General features: G+C 41.1%; 1 protein-coding gene across 2 annotated transcripts in view; it reads left to right on the top strand.

Annotated features, from left to right (window-relative positions):
* Nucleotides 1-19,319, top strand: part of EPHA3 (EPH receptor A3) — a 595,991-nt gene that overhangs the window by 401,583 nt on the left and 175,089 nt on the right. The window contains exons 6-7 of one of the 2 annotated variants that reach the window (XM_073584429.1): nucleotides 14,565-14,689; nucleotides 16,467-16,626. In XM_073584429.1, the coding sequence (XP_073440530.1) occupies nucleotides 14,565-14,689; nucleotides 16,467-16,626 (285 nt within the window). Of the gene's footprint in view, nucleotides 1-14,564; nucleotides 14,690-16,463; nucleotides 16,627-19,319 lie in introns of both variants that reach the window. The other variant, XM_073584428.1, reaches the window with a different exon arrangement.

The raw sequence follows: 19,319 nt of genomic DNA, 5'->3' as shown, positions 1-19,319 counted from the left end.
GATTTCTATGGTCGGTTAATGTTTTACTTACCGTAGTTGATTTTGTCAGATGTAATTAGATTAGTCCTTTACAACAAACCATCTTTATATCATCAGGTATGACTAAGGTTTATATGTTCTATGCTCTCGATGAATGAAATCTTTGTTGATATAAGTTGTGTAATTTGTTGAGAACTAAATACAATATTAGCGACCAATGGAAACCAAAACCATCAACCAATTTAGGTCTGGATTGCAAATCACCCCAAAAATTAAAGTAAAAAATGGATCTAATTCTCTTGAATTTCATCATGACTACTCATAATTAAACTCAGTAGTAGGGAACGTCATGTTTCTATTTCTTTTTAAAATTGAGTATGTTTTTGAAGTCCAATTTTTTTTTTTTTGCAAAAAGTTTGTCTTAATATTTTTCAATCAGATGAAGAGATGTGTAAGCCTAAATATTCAATTTTTTCTGGGTTTATTGTAATTTCAATCGAACAAATGTTTTCGTCAAACTTCAATAAATTAAAAACATTTAACCAATTACTGACATATCAAGTACTGGTATGCAATATGTCTGATACCCTTCTTGTATGCTGGCTCAGGAGTTGAGCCTGCATCTTTCTTGGCAGATAATGGCTTTATTATTCAGTCATATTCTACCCCTAACAGCCCCGAGTGGAGTTCTTCCCAAAGCTAGTAACCTGTTAAATGCCGTTGTTAAGCTTTGAAGGCAGCACGTACAGCACGCACCCTGGAGAAAAACTGTTCTAACTGCCCATTGGCCTTCCTGCAACATGATTGCGGGATGCCGATGGGTTGCCATAACTGCCATAGATTTGCTGTAGAGATCCTGTGCCTCTCATGACAGTACTTCTATGAAAGTCTGCATGTGGCTAGTGTTAACAGGGACCGTAATTTTTACTATTTATAAGAGTACTGGGGTCTTGCTGTACAGTGGGGAAAAAAGTATTTAGTCAGCCACCAATTTTGCAAGTTCTCCCACTTAAAAACATGATAGAGGCCTGTAATTGACATCATAGGTAGACCACAGCTATGAGAGTCAAAATGAGAACACAAATCCAGAATATCACCTTCACTGATTTGGCAAGATTTATTTTGCAAATTATTGTGGAAAATAAGTATTTGATCACCTAAAAACATGCAAGATTTTTGGCTCTCACAGACCTGTAAATACTTTAAGAGGCTCCTCTGTCCTCCACTCATTACCTGTAGTAATGGCACCTATTTGAACTTGCTATCAGTATAAAAGACACCTGTCCACAACTTCAAACAGTCACATGCCAAACTCCACTATGGTGAAGACCAAAGAGCTGTCAAAGGACTCCAGAAAAAAAATTGTAGCCCTACACCAGGCTGGGAAGTCTGAATCTGCAATAGGCAAGCAGCTTAATGTGATGAAATCAACTGTGGGAGCAACAATAAGAAAATGGAAGACATACAAGACCACTGAAAATCTCCCTCGATCTGGGGCTCCACGCAAGGTCTCATCCCGTGGGGTCAAAATGATCACAAGAACAGTGAGCAAAAATCGCAGAACCAAATGGGGGACCTAGTGAATGACCTGCATAGAGCTGGGACCACCGTAACAAAGACTACCATCAGTAACACGTAATACGTTGCCAAGGACTCAGATCCTGCAGTGCCAGACGAGTCCCACCGCTTAAGCAAGTACATGTTCGGTCCCGTCTGAAGTTTGCTAGAGTGCATTTGGATTGTCCAGAAGAGTATTGGGAGAATGTCATATGGTCTGATGAAACCAAAGTAGAATTGTTTGGTAGAAACAAAACTTGTGATTGGAGGAGACAGAATGCTGAGTTGCATCCAAAGAACACCATACCTACTGTGAAGCATGTGGGTGGCATGCTTTGGGGCCATTTCTCTTCAATGGGACCAGGTCAACTGATCCTTGTACATTAAAGAATGAATGGGGCCATGTATTGTGAGATTTTGAGTGCAAACCTCCTTCCATCAGCAAGGGCATTGAAGATGAAACGTGGATGGGTCTTTCAGCATGATAATGATCCCAAGCACACCACCAGGGCAACATAGGAGTGGCTTCGTAAGAGGCATATGAAAGTCCTGGAGTGGCCTAGCCAGTCTCCAGATCTCAACCCCATAGAAAACCTTTGGAGGGATTTGAAAGTCCGTGTTGCCCTTTGACAGGCCCAAAAACATCACTGCTCTAGAGGAGATCTGCATGAAGGAATGGGCCAACATACTACCAACAGTGTGTGCCAACCTTGTGAAGACTTACAGAAAACGTTTGACCTCTGTAATTGCCAACAAAGGATATAAAAAAAAATTGAGATAACCTTTTGTTAATGACCAAATACTTATTTTCCACTATAATTTGCAAAATAAATCTTGCCAAATGAGTCAAGGTGATTTTCTGGATTTGTTTTCACATTTTGACTCTCATAGTTGTGGTCTACCCATGATGTCAATTACAGGCCTCTCATCTTTTTAAGTGGGAGAACTTGCACAATTTGTGGCTGACTAAGTACTTGTTTTCCCCACTGTATATAACACAGTTAACTTATTGCAAGTCAAAGACTCCTTAAGAGACCATAAAATAGAGTAAAAAATTAAACATAATGTTTTAAAAATATTAAAAAAATGCAAAAGATATAAAAATTCTAACTATTTCTCCCGTTTCCCTCATTAAAGAAAAAGAAATAAAAAAAACATTAAATACACTTACAGTGGCTACGGAAAGTATTCAGACCCCTTTAAATTTTTCACTCTTTGTTTCATTGTAGCCATTTGGTAAATTCAAAAAAGTTCTTTTTTTCTCATTAATGTACACTCTGCACCCCATCTTGACGGAAATAAACAGAAATGTAGAAATTTTTGCAAATTCATTGAAAAAGAAAAACTGAATTATTACATGGTCATAAGTATTCAGACCCTTTGCTCAGTATTGAGTAGAAGCACCCATTTGCGCTAGTACAGCCATGAGTCTTCTTGGGAATGATGCAACAAGTTTTTCACACCTGGATTTGGGGATCCTCGGCCATTCTTCCTTGCAGATCCTATCCTGTGCCGTCAGGTTGGATGGTGAACGTTGGTGGACAGCCATTTTCAGGTCTCTCCAGAGATGCTCAATTGGGTTTAGGTCAGGACTCTGGCTGGGCCAGTCAAGAATGGTCACAGAGTTGTTCTGAAGCCACTCCTTTGTTATTTTAGCTGTGTGCTTAGGGTCATCATTGTCTTTTTGGAAGATAATCCTTCTGCCAAGTCTGGGGTCCAGAGCACTCTGGAAGAGGTTTTCATCCAGGATATCTCTGTAGTACTTGGCCACACTTATGTTTCCTTCAATTGCAACCAGTCGTCCTGTCCCTGCAGCTGAAAAACACACCCATAGCATGATGCTGCCACCACCATGTTTCACTGTTGGGATTGTATTGGACAGACCAGACCAAACAATCTTGAAAAAGATCTCTAAGATCGAAACGCGTAGCTAAACCGTCAGTACTCTGTGCACTTCCACTGTGTTATGAGGATTTTTGCCTGAAACACTATGTTTTAATAATTTTTCAGTAAAGAATTAATTTTTAAGCAGCTGGAACAACAACCTTTATTTTTTCCATTGTGGCTATGTCAAGTCTGGACGGAGTTCCGAGCACCTGTGGCTGTTGGTGAGCTGGCTAGGGCTAGAGCCCTTTTTTTTTCTTTTCTATATATGTTAAAATCTGATAAATGTTTTGAATATCTGAAATTTTTACTTTATCCCTTCTTGTTCTTAATGAAAGTTTAAGAAAATCACTTCCTAACCTTTTCTGTAATATCAGGTTAGCATTTTTAATATTAAGTATTTATAACTCCATATATATTGCACTTATTTCATTCATCTTATACTAATGTTACCAACATCTTAAGGGAATCTGTAGGTTCAACCCTTCTAAGTTGTCTAAATGGGCATGTAAATCATAGGAAGCTGAATAAAATAATATCTTCAAGGGAATCTATCATCAGGTTTTCGCAACATCATCTGAGAGCAGCATGACATAGGGAAATAGAAGCTGAATCCTACGCTGTATCTCTTAGATTACTGGGTGCAGCCGTTCTGACACAATCAGAGCTTAGATTTAGCATGAAGCAGAGCTGAGGAAGCTAACCCCGCCCACACCAGGCTCTCTATGTACAAAGTCCATAGACAGTGAAGTGCTTAGTTGTGACTGCACGTGAGCTCCAAGAATGCGAGTGCCAACACAGTTGGAACAGTGTTGTCACGGTAGATAAGTATGGGTGTTTTTATTTTTTGGGGGGTCAAACATGGTGAATGAGTAAGGGTTGTCCTAGTAGTGGAAAACCCTTTTTAAAATTGGAGGTGTGACTCATGTGAACATACAATATCTATATTCATAACAATAATCTCCACTGGAATTGTAGAGTTGTAGAGGAATTGTGGCTCTAATGCTCGGCCCGGTATCTTGTACAATAGTGAACGTGTTGTTAAGAAAGTCATCAATCTGATAAGAATTCTCTCGGCATATATAATTGGAAGCTCTGCCCTGGTTTACTTAGCATAAAACCCACAGAGGTTTTTGAAGCAGTTCATACCCTTCCTTTCTACTGAGGCTTGTTTTTCCGTCTCTCCTGTTGCATGTATTAACGAATAATGTGCTAAAAATAGTCTCCTAAAATGTCTGTTAGGCAGAAGCTAATGAGGAACTGGCAGGGGAGCATGTCTTCAAGAAAGATTTCAATGAAATAAAACGGTGAGATAATTACTGTGGCACAGATAAATTCACCAAACAATGGGGATGTGGAATGAAGACGATGTCTCGGGAATGCTTCATTAGACAGTGATATTGCTAATCAAGGCTCTGATTCACTCCAGGAGACTTCAGTAGGAGCTCCTGTGACCCTCGTGTGTGATATTGTCATTTTAAATCGTTGTTATTTTGTCTCTTTTACAACTTAAAATCAAATCCTTGAGTCTAACTTACACGTGAAATTTAGTGAAATTGTTAAAAAAAAGTGTTGTGAGACAAATTCTGATATTTTTTTAGGTTCCCTACAGGGGTGTAGCTATATGGAGTGCACAGGTAGAAGTTATTCTTATGTCATGGTGCATGGTGCATGTTAGGGGGATGGAGAAGATTTTCTGAATTTGCTTTGATTGTATCGAATTGAAAAAAAAATCTCAGCAATTTCTGACATTTCCCAGACTGATAAGGGGTAGGATTTGCATAAACCCCACCCAAAAATGGCCATCATGAGACAATGCTGCGTGTTGAACCTTACCAATGGTGATGTTGGTAACTATGGACGTTACGACATTGGTATATTAGGAAATATTAGACTGTATGTCCAAGTTTAATGTCGTTTTACATGGGCACATAACTTGGTGCTCATTGTGGTCAATCTTCGATAAGCAATCATTCTTGCAAAACCCTTTCTGTTACTGTCATCAGCACATTCACTCTTTACTAGAGATGGAAGAATCGATTTGCAGGACTCCGGTCCATCAGCCAGGTCAGTGATCTGTGACCGCTGGATGAGAGTTCTTTGAATTTCCTCACCTCCTGGCATTCCCGGCTCTTCTTTTGATTAGCTGGGATGGCGTGAAGACACATGTTCCTCACTCTACAATGATGACGTCACACTAGCCCATCTAATGGAAAGGAGAGTCAGAAATTCCGAGAGGGGAAGAGATTCACAGGTCTCCTGTCCAATGGTCAGAGGTTACTGACCGAAGTCCTGATTCACCCATCTCTACTGTTTACACAATGTAGTTTTTGTATACCAAAGGTGTGATCAATGGCATACGAGCAGTTTACTATGTGGGCAATAGTAGAACAAAGGAACATTGCCGCATGCACAAGGTCCTTAGGACATTCAACTTGATGACCATATTTGAGTCAGTGTATATTTTAGGAATTGTCTGGGATTATGAACAAATCTATTTCAAGTCATAGAAAAGTCTTTAGTTAATTATTTTAGTTAAAACTAGTCTTGGGTTTAGATTCTGCAGCGTTGGGTTTAGATTCTGCAGCATGTCAACTTCTCTTGAGAATTTTCGCAGTGTATTTCACTCTTGTCAATGTAAAGAAGAGAAATCTACGCTAAATTCCAACCCATAGGCACAGCAACATCCCGTTACAACAGCAGATTTTGATGTCGATTTGCAGCAGCAAATTTAACAGGAAACCAAGCATTGGATTTTTATATCCTGCGTTAAAGTTCCCTTTAAGTTAGGAAAGGTGGGTATCAATAATGGCCAATATCTAGAGATATCAGAGAAAATCATATATTTGAATTTCCACATCCATAAGGGCAAACACTTATAATAGATCTTGTTATTTAACCTTTTAAAGCAATCTGTCACTAGATTTTTTTCAACTCCTGATTCCAGTGATGTATCATTGGCTGCTTGTTGCAGTTTTTTATATAATTCCTGTTATCTTTGCTGCAGATTTATCAGATGTTTGAATGTTGAGCTCTGTATAGCTTCGCCCACACCACTGATTGGCAGCTTTTCTGCCAATCAGTGGTGGAGGCGGGGTTATACAGGGCTCATGAATACGGAGGACTACATGGCTGCAGGTTTATTAGTCCTCTAGTGATAATCTCCTGCTGATAAAACAGTGATTTTATCAAAACTACATCAAGCAGCCCTGTAAGTGACAAATGACTAGAATCAGGGTTGCTGTCTCTACTTTATGCTTCTGTCAGATTAAGTGGCAAAAACCTGGTGACAGATTACCTCTAAGAACAATTAATTTTTTTGCTTTCGTGCTTTTCGTTTTTTCCTCATCTTCTTCCAAGAGCCATAACTTTTTTTTTTCAAGGACATATGCTTATAAAGGCTTGTTTTTGCAAAATAAGTTTTAGTTTTGAAAAACACTATTTACTTTGCTATACAATCTACTGAAAAAATGATCAAAAAGATTTAAAAAAATCTAAAAATCCATGTGATTAAATGATGAAGTGATTAAATGGTGAAAAAATGCAATTCACTTAATTTTGGGGATTTGTTTTTACAGCGTTCATTTTGCGGTATTTTAAAATTTACCTGGAAACATGCAATTATGTCAATACCAAACTTGCACCTACTTTTTTTTTCTGTTTAAGCGATGAAAAAAAATATCTGAATTTTGTAAAAAAACAACAACCTTTATTTCTTTCTTTGAATCTCCATTTTCTGAGACTCCTAACATTTCTATTTTGTGAGTGGGTGCCTGATTTTTTTCATGTTGAGCTGACATTTTTCTTGCTACCAATTTGGGGTATAAATAACATTTTTATGATCGCTTTTTATTACATTTTTAAGACGGTGAGGTGACCAAAAAAGTGTCATTCCATAATTTAGACTTTTTTTCTCTTAGTTGTATACTGTAGGGGATAATTGCTTCTTTTTATTAATCAGTCAGACCTTCATGGATGCAATGATACCAAATATACACTCACTGGCCACTTTATTAGGTACACCATGCTAGTAAGGGGTTGGACCCCCTTTTGCCTTCAGAACTGCCTCAATTCTTCGTGGCAGAGATTCAACAAGGTGCTGGAAGCATTCCTCAGAGATTTTGGACCATATTGACATGATGGCATCACACAGTTGGCGCAGATTTGTCGGCTGCACATCCCTGATGCGAATCTCCCGTTCCACCACATCCCAAAGATGCTCTATTGGATTGAGATCTGGTGACTGAGGAGGCCATTTGAGTACAGTAAACTCATTGTCATGTTCAAGAAACCAATCTGAGATGATTCGAGCTTTATGACATGGCGCATTATCCTGCTGAAAGTAGCCATCAGATGTTGGGTACATTGTGGTCATAAAGGGATGGACATGGTCAGCAACAATACTCAGGTAGGCTGTGGCGTTGCAATGATGCTCAATTGGTACCAAGGGGCCCAAAGAGTGCCCAGAAAAAATTCCCCACACCATGACACCACCACCACCAGCCTGAACCGTTGATACAAGGCAGGATGGATCCATGCTTTCATGTTGTTTACGCCAAATTCTGACCCTACCATCCGAATGTCGCAGCAGAAATCGAGACTCATCAGACCAGGCAACGTTTTTCCAATCTTCTACTGTCCAATTTCGATGAGCTTGTGCAAATTGTAGCCTCAGTTTCCTGTTCTTAGCTGAGAGGAGTGGTACCCAGTGTGGTCTTCTGCTGCTGTAGCCCATCTGCCTCAAAGTTCGACGCACTGTGCGTTCAGAGATGCTCTTCTGCCTACCTTGGTTGTAACGGGTGGCAATTTGAGTCACTGTTGCCTTTCTATCAGCTCGAACCAGTCTGCCCATTCTCCTCTGACCTCTGGCATCAACATGGCATTTCCGGCCACTGAACTGCCGCTCACTGGATTTTTTTTCTTTTTCGGACCATTCTCTGTAAACCCTAGAGATGGTTGTGCGTGAAAATCCCAGTAGATCAGCAGTTTCTGAAATTCTCAGACCAGCCCTTCTGGCACCAACAATCATGCCACGTTCAAAGGCACTCAAATCACCTTTCTTCCCCATACTGATGCTCGGTTTGAACTGCAGGAGATTGTCTTGACCATGTCTACATGCCTAAATGCACTGAGTTGCCGCCATGTGATTGGCTGATTAGAAATTAAGTCTTAACACACAGTTGGACAGGTGTACCTAATAAAGTGGCCAGTGAGTGTATATATATATATATATATGTTTTCTGTTTTAATTTTATAGGGTAAAAGATGGGTGATCTCCATTATATATATATATATATATATATATGTAAACTTAATAACATATCATTTCATATTTATTTTTACCTTTGTATATAACTTTCGGCCTTGTGAATATGCTTATAGTGTATACTGCCTACAGCTCAGCCTGTTGCTATATTTGATGAGTACCAAGATGGCAGCAACTTGGTCCTTTAGCAGGTCCCTGGCTGCCATGGTAAGCTATCATCCCCCTGCAGTTGTGTCATGGGGAGTGAAGGGAGCTGATTTGTGATAGGTCTGGTGCAAGTTCCATTTATTTGCTGATGTCAGAGATTGACAGCAGCATCTAAATGGTTAACAGCCATTAATTAATATATCAGTGAAATAAAATGTACTTTTTCAGACACAAGGCAAATATTAATTTAGGTATCGTTTCTAATATATACTGCTCATAAAAATAGGGAGCACATCCTAGTACATTGTGTTGGTTAAGTGTTCCTGTAGGTAACAGCAGGTACGCCGGATGCAGTGATGAGACGCGAGACTGAGTTGATCTTTGGCTAGAGAACTTTTATGAATTTAAGCTGCTAGGGCTATGCTAAGCAACCAAAAACAATAACAGCTATTGTCCTCGCAGGGACAATGCACAAACAGACACTTTAAAAGAGAACACGACTAATCCGGCAAAAGCTGGTTGCTATAGGGCTGCGATATGGCCGACTACGGGTCCTTATTTCCTATAGTGTCACTTATCCGTCCTGACGTCCCTCGGCGTCTCTGATGAGGCTGCGTTGGCATCGTAGCTGCTGGGCCCAGCTGCTGAGGATCTGTTATAGTCTTCTGGCGCCCAGCGCCCAGGAGGAGTTGGGGCTCAACAGGCGCTGAGGAAGTCCTTTGATGAGGTAACCCCCTGTAGAAACAGCGGTGTTCTGCTCATAAGTGAGTTCAATGAGACTCCAGTCTCCAAGCAGGGTTGTGTCGCAGTTACCAGGAGTGTCGGTTGGTAGGCCATGTGCACGGCCTAGGCGAAGAGTTTCTCTGTAGGCGAGGAGTAGGCCCCACCTTCCGACTGCAGCGGGGTGACATCCACTGCAGCCGATGAAGAGGCCGCAGCCGCGGGCTGAAGTGGGGCGGCAGCGGGCAGGCCACAGCTGCAGGCTGGAGTGAAGTGGCAGCGGCTGCGAGGGGCGGCGGACCATCCGCAACAGGCTGGAGCGCAGCGGTAATAGCTGCGGACGACCGTGGGCAGGAAGTGACTCCGGATTGTAGTGAGGCGACAGTCTCTTGTTGGTAGGTTCGGCGCTTACTCTCCGCCGGCCACTGTAAGTCTCCCCTCTGCCGATCGTCTCCTCTCTGGTCACCGTCTGTCACTCTGGCTCTCTCAAATTCCCACAGTCTCTTGCTTCGTGTCTGACGTGCCGACAACTGACTCCCCTGCATGCTCCCTGTCCCTTTTATACTCGCCTCTCCCTTTGCTGTCCTGTCACTCTCAGCAGTCCACTCGCCTCCTTCGTTCCCCGGGTACTGTACCCTTAGGAACCTAGATGGCGGACCCCTGGGGTGCAGCGGTAATAGCTGCGGACGACCGTGGGCAGGAAGTGACTCCGGATTGTAGTGAGGCGACAGTCTCTTGTTGGTAGGTTCGGCGCTTACTCTCCGCCGGCCACTGTAAGTCTCCCCTCTGCCGATCGTCTCCTCTCTGGTCACCGTCTGTCACTCTGGCTCTCTCAAATTCCCACAGTCTCTTGCTTCGTGTCTGCCGTGCCGACAACTGACTCCCCTGCATGCTCCCTGTCCCTTTTATACTCGCCTCTCCCTTTGCTGTCCTGTCACTCTCAGCAGTCCACTCGCCTCCTTCGTTCCCCGGGTACTGTACCCTTAGGAACCCAGATGGCGGACCCCTTGGTTCCGGCCCGGACACTCTGCAGGGGCCCTCCTCCCTAGATTCCCTTTGTTTTTTTTGAGCAGTATAGTTGACTACATCCCCCATGCAGTATAGTATCATTGCGCCAAAACTTTGTGACTTTTTTAAAAAGCCAAAAAGTTAGGATTTTTTACATCTAGCAAAGCAAAACCAGTACAAAGGTGCAAAGAAAATGGTGCAAATGACATGAGCAGGTTATCTATGAAAGTCTGCTTCACTAGTAAAGGGGAACAAGAAGATCTATGAGAAGTAGATTAATATTTCTTATTTTATAAAGTTGTATTGTTCGCTAAATTATAAATATCTAATATATAAAGCTCAAGTGTGTGTATATGTGTATGTATGTATGTATGTATGTGTGTGTGTATGTCCGGGATTGGCATCCGCACCGTCGCAGCTACAGCCACAAAATTTGGCACAGTCACACGTCTGAACCCCGAGAGCGTCCTAAGCTATGTTGTGAGGTGAAATTTTAACCCCGCGCGTTCCAATTCACCAAACAATTTTGCCCCTATCTACATAATGGGGAAAAAGTGTGTGTGTATCTAGCCCCAACGATCATTATGATGTCACAATGGTTGCCATGGCGACGTTGATGTCATCATAGGTTGCAAGCCCCGCCGCTCATTATGATGTCATAATGGTTGACTATGGGATGGAGGATGTGTGATGGGTATATGGGCACTAGACTATGGGATGGAGGATATGTATATGGGCACGGGACTATGGGATGGAGGATATGTATGATGGGTATATGGGCATGGGACTATGGGATGGAGGATGTGTGATGGGTATATGGGCACTCGACTATGGGATGGAGGATATGTATGATGGGTATATGAGCACGGACTATGGGATCGTGGATATGTATGACGGGTATATGGGCACTGGACTATGGGATGGAGGATATGTATGACAGGTATATGGGCACGGAACTATGGGATGGAGAATATGTATGATGGGTATATGAGCACGGGACTATGGGATGGCGGATATGTGTGATGGGTATATGAGCACTCGACTATGGGATGGAGAATATGTATGATGGGTATATGGGCACGGGACTATGGGATGGCGGATATGTGTGATGGGTATATGGGCACTGGACTATGGGATGGTGAATATGTATGATGGGTATATGGGCATGGGACTATGGGATGGTGGATATGTATGATGGGTATATGAGCACGGGACTATGGGATGGCGGATATGTGTGATGGGTATATGAGCACTCGACTATGGGATGGAGAATATGTATGATGGGTATATGGGCACGGGACTATGGGATGGCGGATATGTGTGATGGGTATATGGGCACTGGACTATGGGATGGTGAATATGTATGATGGGTATATGGGCATGGGACTATGGGATGGAGGATATGTATGATGGGTATATGGGCACGGGACTAGGGGATGGAGGATAATTATAATTTGCTATAACTAACCACAGTTAGTTACTATGCCCGGGCAGCGCCGGGCTCTTCAGCTAGTGTGTATATAAAATGTATTAAATAAAAGCTGGAGCACGTCTTTAAGAAAATATACTGGATTACTTAGAAATTACTAAACTGTTTTTCCAGATATATGATACAATGACTGGAGCTGGAATGCTGTGATTCATGGTGGAAAAAGTATAAACACTAAGCGTTAAAAAAGTTATACCCGTTAAAATCCCTTTATTGTGCCAACAACAGCAAAATCTTTGGGTTTGGTGCCTTTGAAAACAGCAGGTACTGTAGCTAGAGCGATGATTGCTAATCTACAGCTTAGCACAGATTTTAACTTGCTTCAATACCTCGTTTTGTAAGAAAGTTCTAATACCTTCCTTACAAATTGTGTTTCGATGACAGGAGACAAAATCAGATCTAATCCAATAAAAGGGATCGGAATGCTCTTCAGAATGACGGAGACTTTATTCCCAGTAAATCCGTCTTTTCTTCTCGGTCACAGTGACAGGATATCAGCAATGCTTCTGTGGTTGCACATGGAGCCGCACAGTTGGTCCTTGTATTATAGAATTCAACACTTAAAGGTTACGTTTCCGAATTGCAACGTTAAATGTATTTCCATTGATGGAGCAACGGGGGAACGAAGCACAAGGAAAGAACTTGGGGAGAATGGAAATGTTACTCGCATAGGCCAGTTACATTATCACAGATGGATGGATAGATAGATAATAGAGGATAAATAGTTAATAGAGGATAGATAGATAGATAGATAATAGAGAGATAGACAGACGGATATGTGATAGATAGATAGATAGAAAAAACAGATAGCAGCAAAAACTTGAGCAGATTTTGGGTGCAGTACTTCCTGAGTAATGCGGATGTCCAACGCAAAATATAAATGGAAAAAAATCAGGCAGCACTCCAGTTCAAGGAAAAATTGTGGATTTTAGTCCAGCACCAAGTGGTGCAACGTTTCAACCTCACAGCACGGTCTTTGTCAAGTCTTTGTGCTTGGTGCTGGACTAAAATCCACAATTTTTCCTTGAACTGGAGTGCTGCCTGATTTTTTTCCATTTAGATAGATAGATAAAAGATAGATAGATAATAGAGAATAGATAGATAGATAACAGAGGATAGATAGATAATAGAGGATGGATAGATAGATAGATAGATATGTGATAGATAGATAATAGAGGGTAGATAGATAGATAATAGAGGATAGATAGATAGATAGATATGTGATAGATAGATAATAGATAGATATATAGAAAGATAGATGATAGATAGATATTGGATAGATAGATAGATAGATAGATATTGGATAGATAGATAGATAGATAGATAGATAGATAGATAGATAGATAGATAGATAGATAGATAGATAGATACATATTGGATAGATAGTGCTGGTTTCCTTTTTAATTTTAAGATTTATAGACAAGCAGGTAGGTAGATATAACGATATATCAAATAACAAGACAGTGGAGCGACACCAAAATATTAAATAATGGCTTCAAGACGTCATGGACCCAACTTGTCTACTAAGATAAAAATGAGAAAAAGGAGGCAACACCAACAAATTGTGCAGAAATGTGGACACAACTAGTGACGAGCGAACGTGCTATCTGACCATGCTCTGGTGCTAACCGAGTGTCTTCGGCGTGCTTGAAATATATGTTCGTGTCCTCGTGGCTGCATGTCTGACAGCTGGTAGACCACCGCAACACATGCAGAGATTGTGTAACAAACAAACCATCCCTGCATGTGACTCTCTAACAGCCGTGAGACATGCAGCCGCGGGGACTCGAACATAGTATTAGAGCATGCCCAGATGACACCTTATCCCAGCACATTCGCTCATCACTAGACACAATAGCGCAGTTTGTAGGACACTGTATTGTGGGATTATACAGGTCTTTCTCATAGTATTTCTGTGCAAATCCCAGTGTGTTAACTTATTTCTTCATAGAAAAAAAATCCTATTTTATGTGGCAGCAAATGTTCACGTCTTGGCATAAAAATAATGAAATTTACTTAAAAGCACATTAGTAAGTTGTTTATACAGCTCTGGTGGAGCTTCCCGTTGTAGGCATTTACTGGCGGCCATTATCATGAATAAGAATATAATTATTAACATACATCTCAGTGAACGCTGACGTTAAAAAGATATAAAATGAATTGCCGTTCACGTCAAAACACAAGTGGCTGACAATATCCTGAGCGCAGACTGAGATTCCGTGCGCGCAGATCTCGATTCATTTTCTTCCCTTTTAATAGCGCGAGTGTTTTCATTAGTTACGTTCTAGTAGCATATTAGAAACATCTGCTCACTTGCCACCAGCGCACCGCTAATAGAAAATGTCAGTTCATTTGTCTCCAGGCCCAACATGCTCCTCAATACGTATACCAAAGCTAGAAGCCAGCTGCTGGCTCCTGATACAAAGCCAGATATAGTCAGCCGCCATTTATATGCAAACCAATACGCCTCGCCAACCATAAATATTTTCGTCTTCTTTCTCCTTTCCCGCGCAGCTCCATCACCCGTCACCGTAATTAGAAAAGACCGGACATCTAGAAACAGTATTGCCCTTTCTTGGCAAGAGCCGGAACACCCAAATGGGATCATCTTGGACTATGAGGTCAAGTACTATGAAAAGGTGGGAAGAAAAAAAGTCATTGCAGCAAAATCTTAACAAACTCTATTGTGTCTGCCAAGAATAAGTCTGAGAAGCTTTCCCAATGTTATCGATATAGATTGTGTTTCAAGGTATTACAGGTCACAGACAATTTTTAGAGAGCAATTTTATTTTTATTTTTTTTTGTGTAAAAAGAACACTAATCCTAGAAATAAAAGATAACAGTAAAGATGAATTTGCTCAAATGATTGGCAGGATTTTCTGGATGTTCCTAAAATTAACAAAAGACTGCAGAAAAAAAAACAAGGATTAATGGAGTACTCCCATCTTGTATATGGCTATGCCATAAATGTATAACAGATGCGGGTTTCGCCATTGGAGCTCCATCTGGTGTTTCTCCAGATCAGGGCTCTGATGTGTATTGCTGTCAGTGGAGAAATGGTCAGGATTTCTATTCATCTTTGAGATAGTCACTGGGCACATTCTTGGGAACAACATCTACTAAACATTCATGGCGTATCCTATGGAAATGTCATAAATATTTCAGACTGGAATTCCCATTTGAAGGAGTTTTCAATACATAAAAAAATGTAAGAAATTAAGGAGAATCTGTCGCCAGCCTTTGGCACCTATTGTAATGATATAGACCCTGATTCCAGTGATGTGTCACTTACTGGGCTGCAGTTTTGATAAATTTATTGTTTTATCAGCAGGAAATTGTCACTAGAGGACTAATATACCTGCTGCAATATAGGCCTCCATTGAATCTGCCTATATCGAGTTTTGGGAGTTTCGCTCCATTCTACCATGCATAGATATATAGCTGTCACTGAGGTATCAAGAAGTAAGACTCCAAAATTACAAACTATAGTGAATATTTCCCAATAAAACTATATAACAATTTTCCTGCTCTATAACATGCACTTGATCACACGGCCATGTTCAACTTGACAAGTTTTATTTAAAGGCATACAGATTTACAGAGTAACTCTCTACCAGTATGCGGTAATATGCAGAGCTCCCTCTAGTGGTGGTTGCAGGTAGCAGGTTTTCTGTAGCAGAATTGGAGCTTTGCGTTATAAATGTCGTTCTGACCACTATAAAGGTATTTTATTAATAGTCAAAGCATCAGATTTTGAACCAATTTAGATAAAAAAAAAACTGTTCTAGAATAGCTATTTCCCTGAGGCTGCTTGGGATAACTGACCATGTATCTTATGTGTGTAAATGTTTATCTGAAGTCTGAATAATCGAACATTATTATTATTATTATTAACATTATGATTGTTCTGCGGCATCATAAATGAAGCGCGGAAAGTTATGGAATCCATTACCCTTTACATGTAGGTCCCTATAACTTATGACTTCCAGAAAATGGGGAATTTATGGACTGATCAAACGTTGGAGGAATTTTTGTCAGACTTTTAAATTAAAACATCGCAAAGCTTTATACAGCTTTAAAAGTGAATTATCTGATGGCTCAGACTAATTACCAGATATTTCAGACTTCAAACAATGCTATCAGGGTGAAAATAATACGTTTCAGATGTTAGCGATCCTGCCCAACAAGCAGCTGAAAACCATAACTGTGCATATAGGAATTCATATAAAGATTGTGCAACCTAGAAAATGACACATGAAACATAGAATCCCGAGTTTCCAAAGGACTTAGAAGCTGTGTGCCCTTAGATCTAAGCGATGGCGGCCCTTGCTGCGGATCGGCATGATAACGCTTTACTACGCGTCTTATCTTTTTAACTATTGATTTTAACGGAAAAATATTTGTTTCCAAAAGCAGGAGCAGGAAACGAGCTACACCATCCTGAGAGCCCGAGGTACTAATGTGACCATCAGCGGTCTCAAGCCCGATACTACTTACATTTTCCAGCTTCGGGCTCGGACGGCCGCTGGTTATGGATCGAACAGCCGCAAGTTTGAGTTTGAAACGAGTCCTGATTGTACGTATCTGTATTCCCCACAGTATTTGGTGTTTTCTTGCTTTTATTTTAATTTGCAATTCGATATATTTTTAAGGATATGGACACCGTTGGGGGGGCAGTTTTTTTTACTTCCCATCAAAGTTTTTATCCTCTTAATATATTGCAATCATCATATTATATAGCACTGTGTACTTACAATTGCTCATTTTGCCTTTCTACCCAGCTATTTCTTCTCTTTTCTCTGCTCTATATTGAAACAGGAAGTCCCCTTTCCCTGCATGAGTCATCCCCCTCTGCAACTCCTGACACTCTTTCCAGGGACTTTTGCAGTGATGACTCATACAGGGAAAATTGACCTCCTGTTTCTACATAGAGCTTAGAAGGATTCAACTACTCAGTTTTTAATCACATGATGTAATAGACCTAACAGAAAACAGACGAGTTGTCTGAGTGAAAGTGCAAAATGAGCAATTGTAAGGACACAGTGATATATAATATGATGACTGCAATATATGAAGAGAATAACATCTTTTTATGCAAGTGCTTCTTTAAATGCACGTCATTTGGAATAAAAATCATTTTTGCAATTGGCTTTCATTAAAAATGTTGCGCTTTTTGTTCTCTATAGCCTTAGTGTCTATTGCTGGCTGCAGAATGAGTTTTTTAGGAATACATCAGTGAGCTCATTGTGATTGGGAGTTTTTAATTCTTCTACCTGTTTGTTTTCTTTTGTTATTTTCTGAACACCTTTGTGCGATTTATGACCACAGACAAATTAAAGTTGAGCTGAACTTTGTGATCATAAATCAGCTGTGAGAAAACAGAATTACATATTCTCCAACATAAGGAGCTGATTGACAGATTCTCAGATAACACATTCACCAGCCAGCAATGTGCAGGAAAACAAAGGTCCAGATTCCTCATTGTTGTTTTTCCACTTTTTTTGAGTAATTTGCTCTTTATTAGTGCCTTTAGTATTTGCTCTTTATCCTCTATAACAGGGGTGGGGAACCTTTTTTCTGTTGAGTGCCATTTGTATATTTAGACCATCCTTCTGGGGCCACACAAAATTACCAATTTGAAAATTACACTGCTACAGTGGGGAAAAAAAGTATTTAGTCAGTCAGCAATAGTGCAAGTTCCACCACTTAAAAAGATGAGAGACGTCTGTAATTTACATCATAGGTAGACCTCAACTATGGGAGACAAACTGAGAAAAAAAAATCCAGAAAATCACATTGTCTGTTTTTTTTCATTTTATTTGCATATAATGGTGGAAAATAAGTATTTGGTCAGAAACAAGCAATCAAGATTTCTGGCTCTCACAGACCTGTAACTTCTTCTTTAAGAGTCTCCTCTTTCCTCCACTCATTACCTGTAGTAATGGCACCTGTTTAAACTTGTTATCAGTATAAAAAGATACCTGTGCACACCCTCAAACAGTCTGACTCCAAACTCCACTATGGCGAAGACCAAAGAGCTGTCAAAGGACACCAGAAACAAAATTGTAGCCCTGCACCAGGCTGGGAAGACTGAATCTGCAATAGCCAACCAGCTTGGAGTGAAGAAATCAACTGTGGGAGCAATAATTAGAAAATGGAAGACATACAAGACCACTGATAATCTCCCTCGATCTGGTGCTCCACGCAAAATACCACCCCGTGGGGTCAGAATGATCACAAGAACGGTGAGCAAAAATCCCAGAACCACGCGGGGGAACCTAGTAAATGAACTGCAGAGAGCTGGGACCAATGTAACAAGGCCTACCATAAGTAACACACTACGCCACCATGGACTCAGATCCTGCAGTGCCAGACGTGTCCCACTGCCTAAGCCTGTACATGTCCGGGCCCGTCTGAAGTTTGCTAGAGAGCATTTGGATGATCCAGAGGAGTTTTGGGAGAATGTCCTATGGTCTGATGAAACCAAACTGGAACTGTTTGGTAGAAACACAACTTGTCGTGTTTGGAGGAAAAAGAATACTGAGTTGCATCCATCAAACACCATACCTACTGTAAAGCATGGTGGTGGAAACATCATGCTTTGGGGCTGTTTCTCTGCAAAGGGGCCAGGACGACTGATCCGGGTACATGAAAGAATGAATGGGGCCATGTATCGTGAGATTTTGAGTGCAAACCTCCTTCCATCAGCAAGGGCATTGAAGATGAAACGTGGCTGGGTCTTTCAACATGACAATGATCCAAAGCACACCGCCAGGGCAACGAAGGAGTGGCTTCGTAAGAAGCATTTCAAGGTCCTGGAGTGGCCTAGCCAGTCTCCAGATCTCAACCCTATAGAAAACCTTTGGAGGGAGTTGAAAGTCCGTGTTGCCAAGCGAAAAGCCAAAAACATCACTGCTCTAGAGGAGATCTGCATGGAGGAATGGGCCAACATACCAACAACAGTGTGTGGCAACCTTGTGAAGACTTAAAGAAAACGTTTGACCTCTGTCATTGCCAACAAAGGATATATCACAAATAGTGTTGAGCATTCCGATACCGCAAGTATCGGGTATCGGCCGATACTTGCTGTATCGGAATTCCGATACCGACTTCCGATATTTTTTCAATATCGGAATTCAGCATCGGAATCGGAAGTTCAAAGTTGATTGACAGACTGACGTCATCATGATGCGCGGTGTGTGCGCATCATGATGCGCCGTCATTTCGGGCCTTCCGGGGGTCTCTGCCGGCCTGCCGGGGGGCTGTGTG

This window comes from Dendrobates tinctorius, unplaced genomic scaffold (assembly GCF_039654945.1).
Source record: "Dendrobates tinctorius isolate UK_male_01 unplaced genomic scaffold, ASM3965494v1 ptg000084l, whole genome shotgun sequence".
NCBI lineage: Eukaryota > Metazoa > Chordata > Amphibia > Anura > Dendrobatidae > Dendrobates > Dendrobates tinctorius.
The sequence above is the reverse complement of the archived record's forward strand: the minus strand, read 5'-3'. Positions and strand labels throughout refer to the sequence as shown.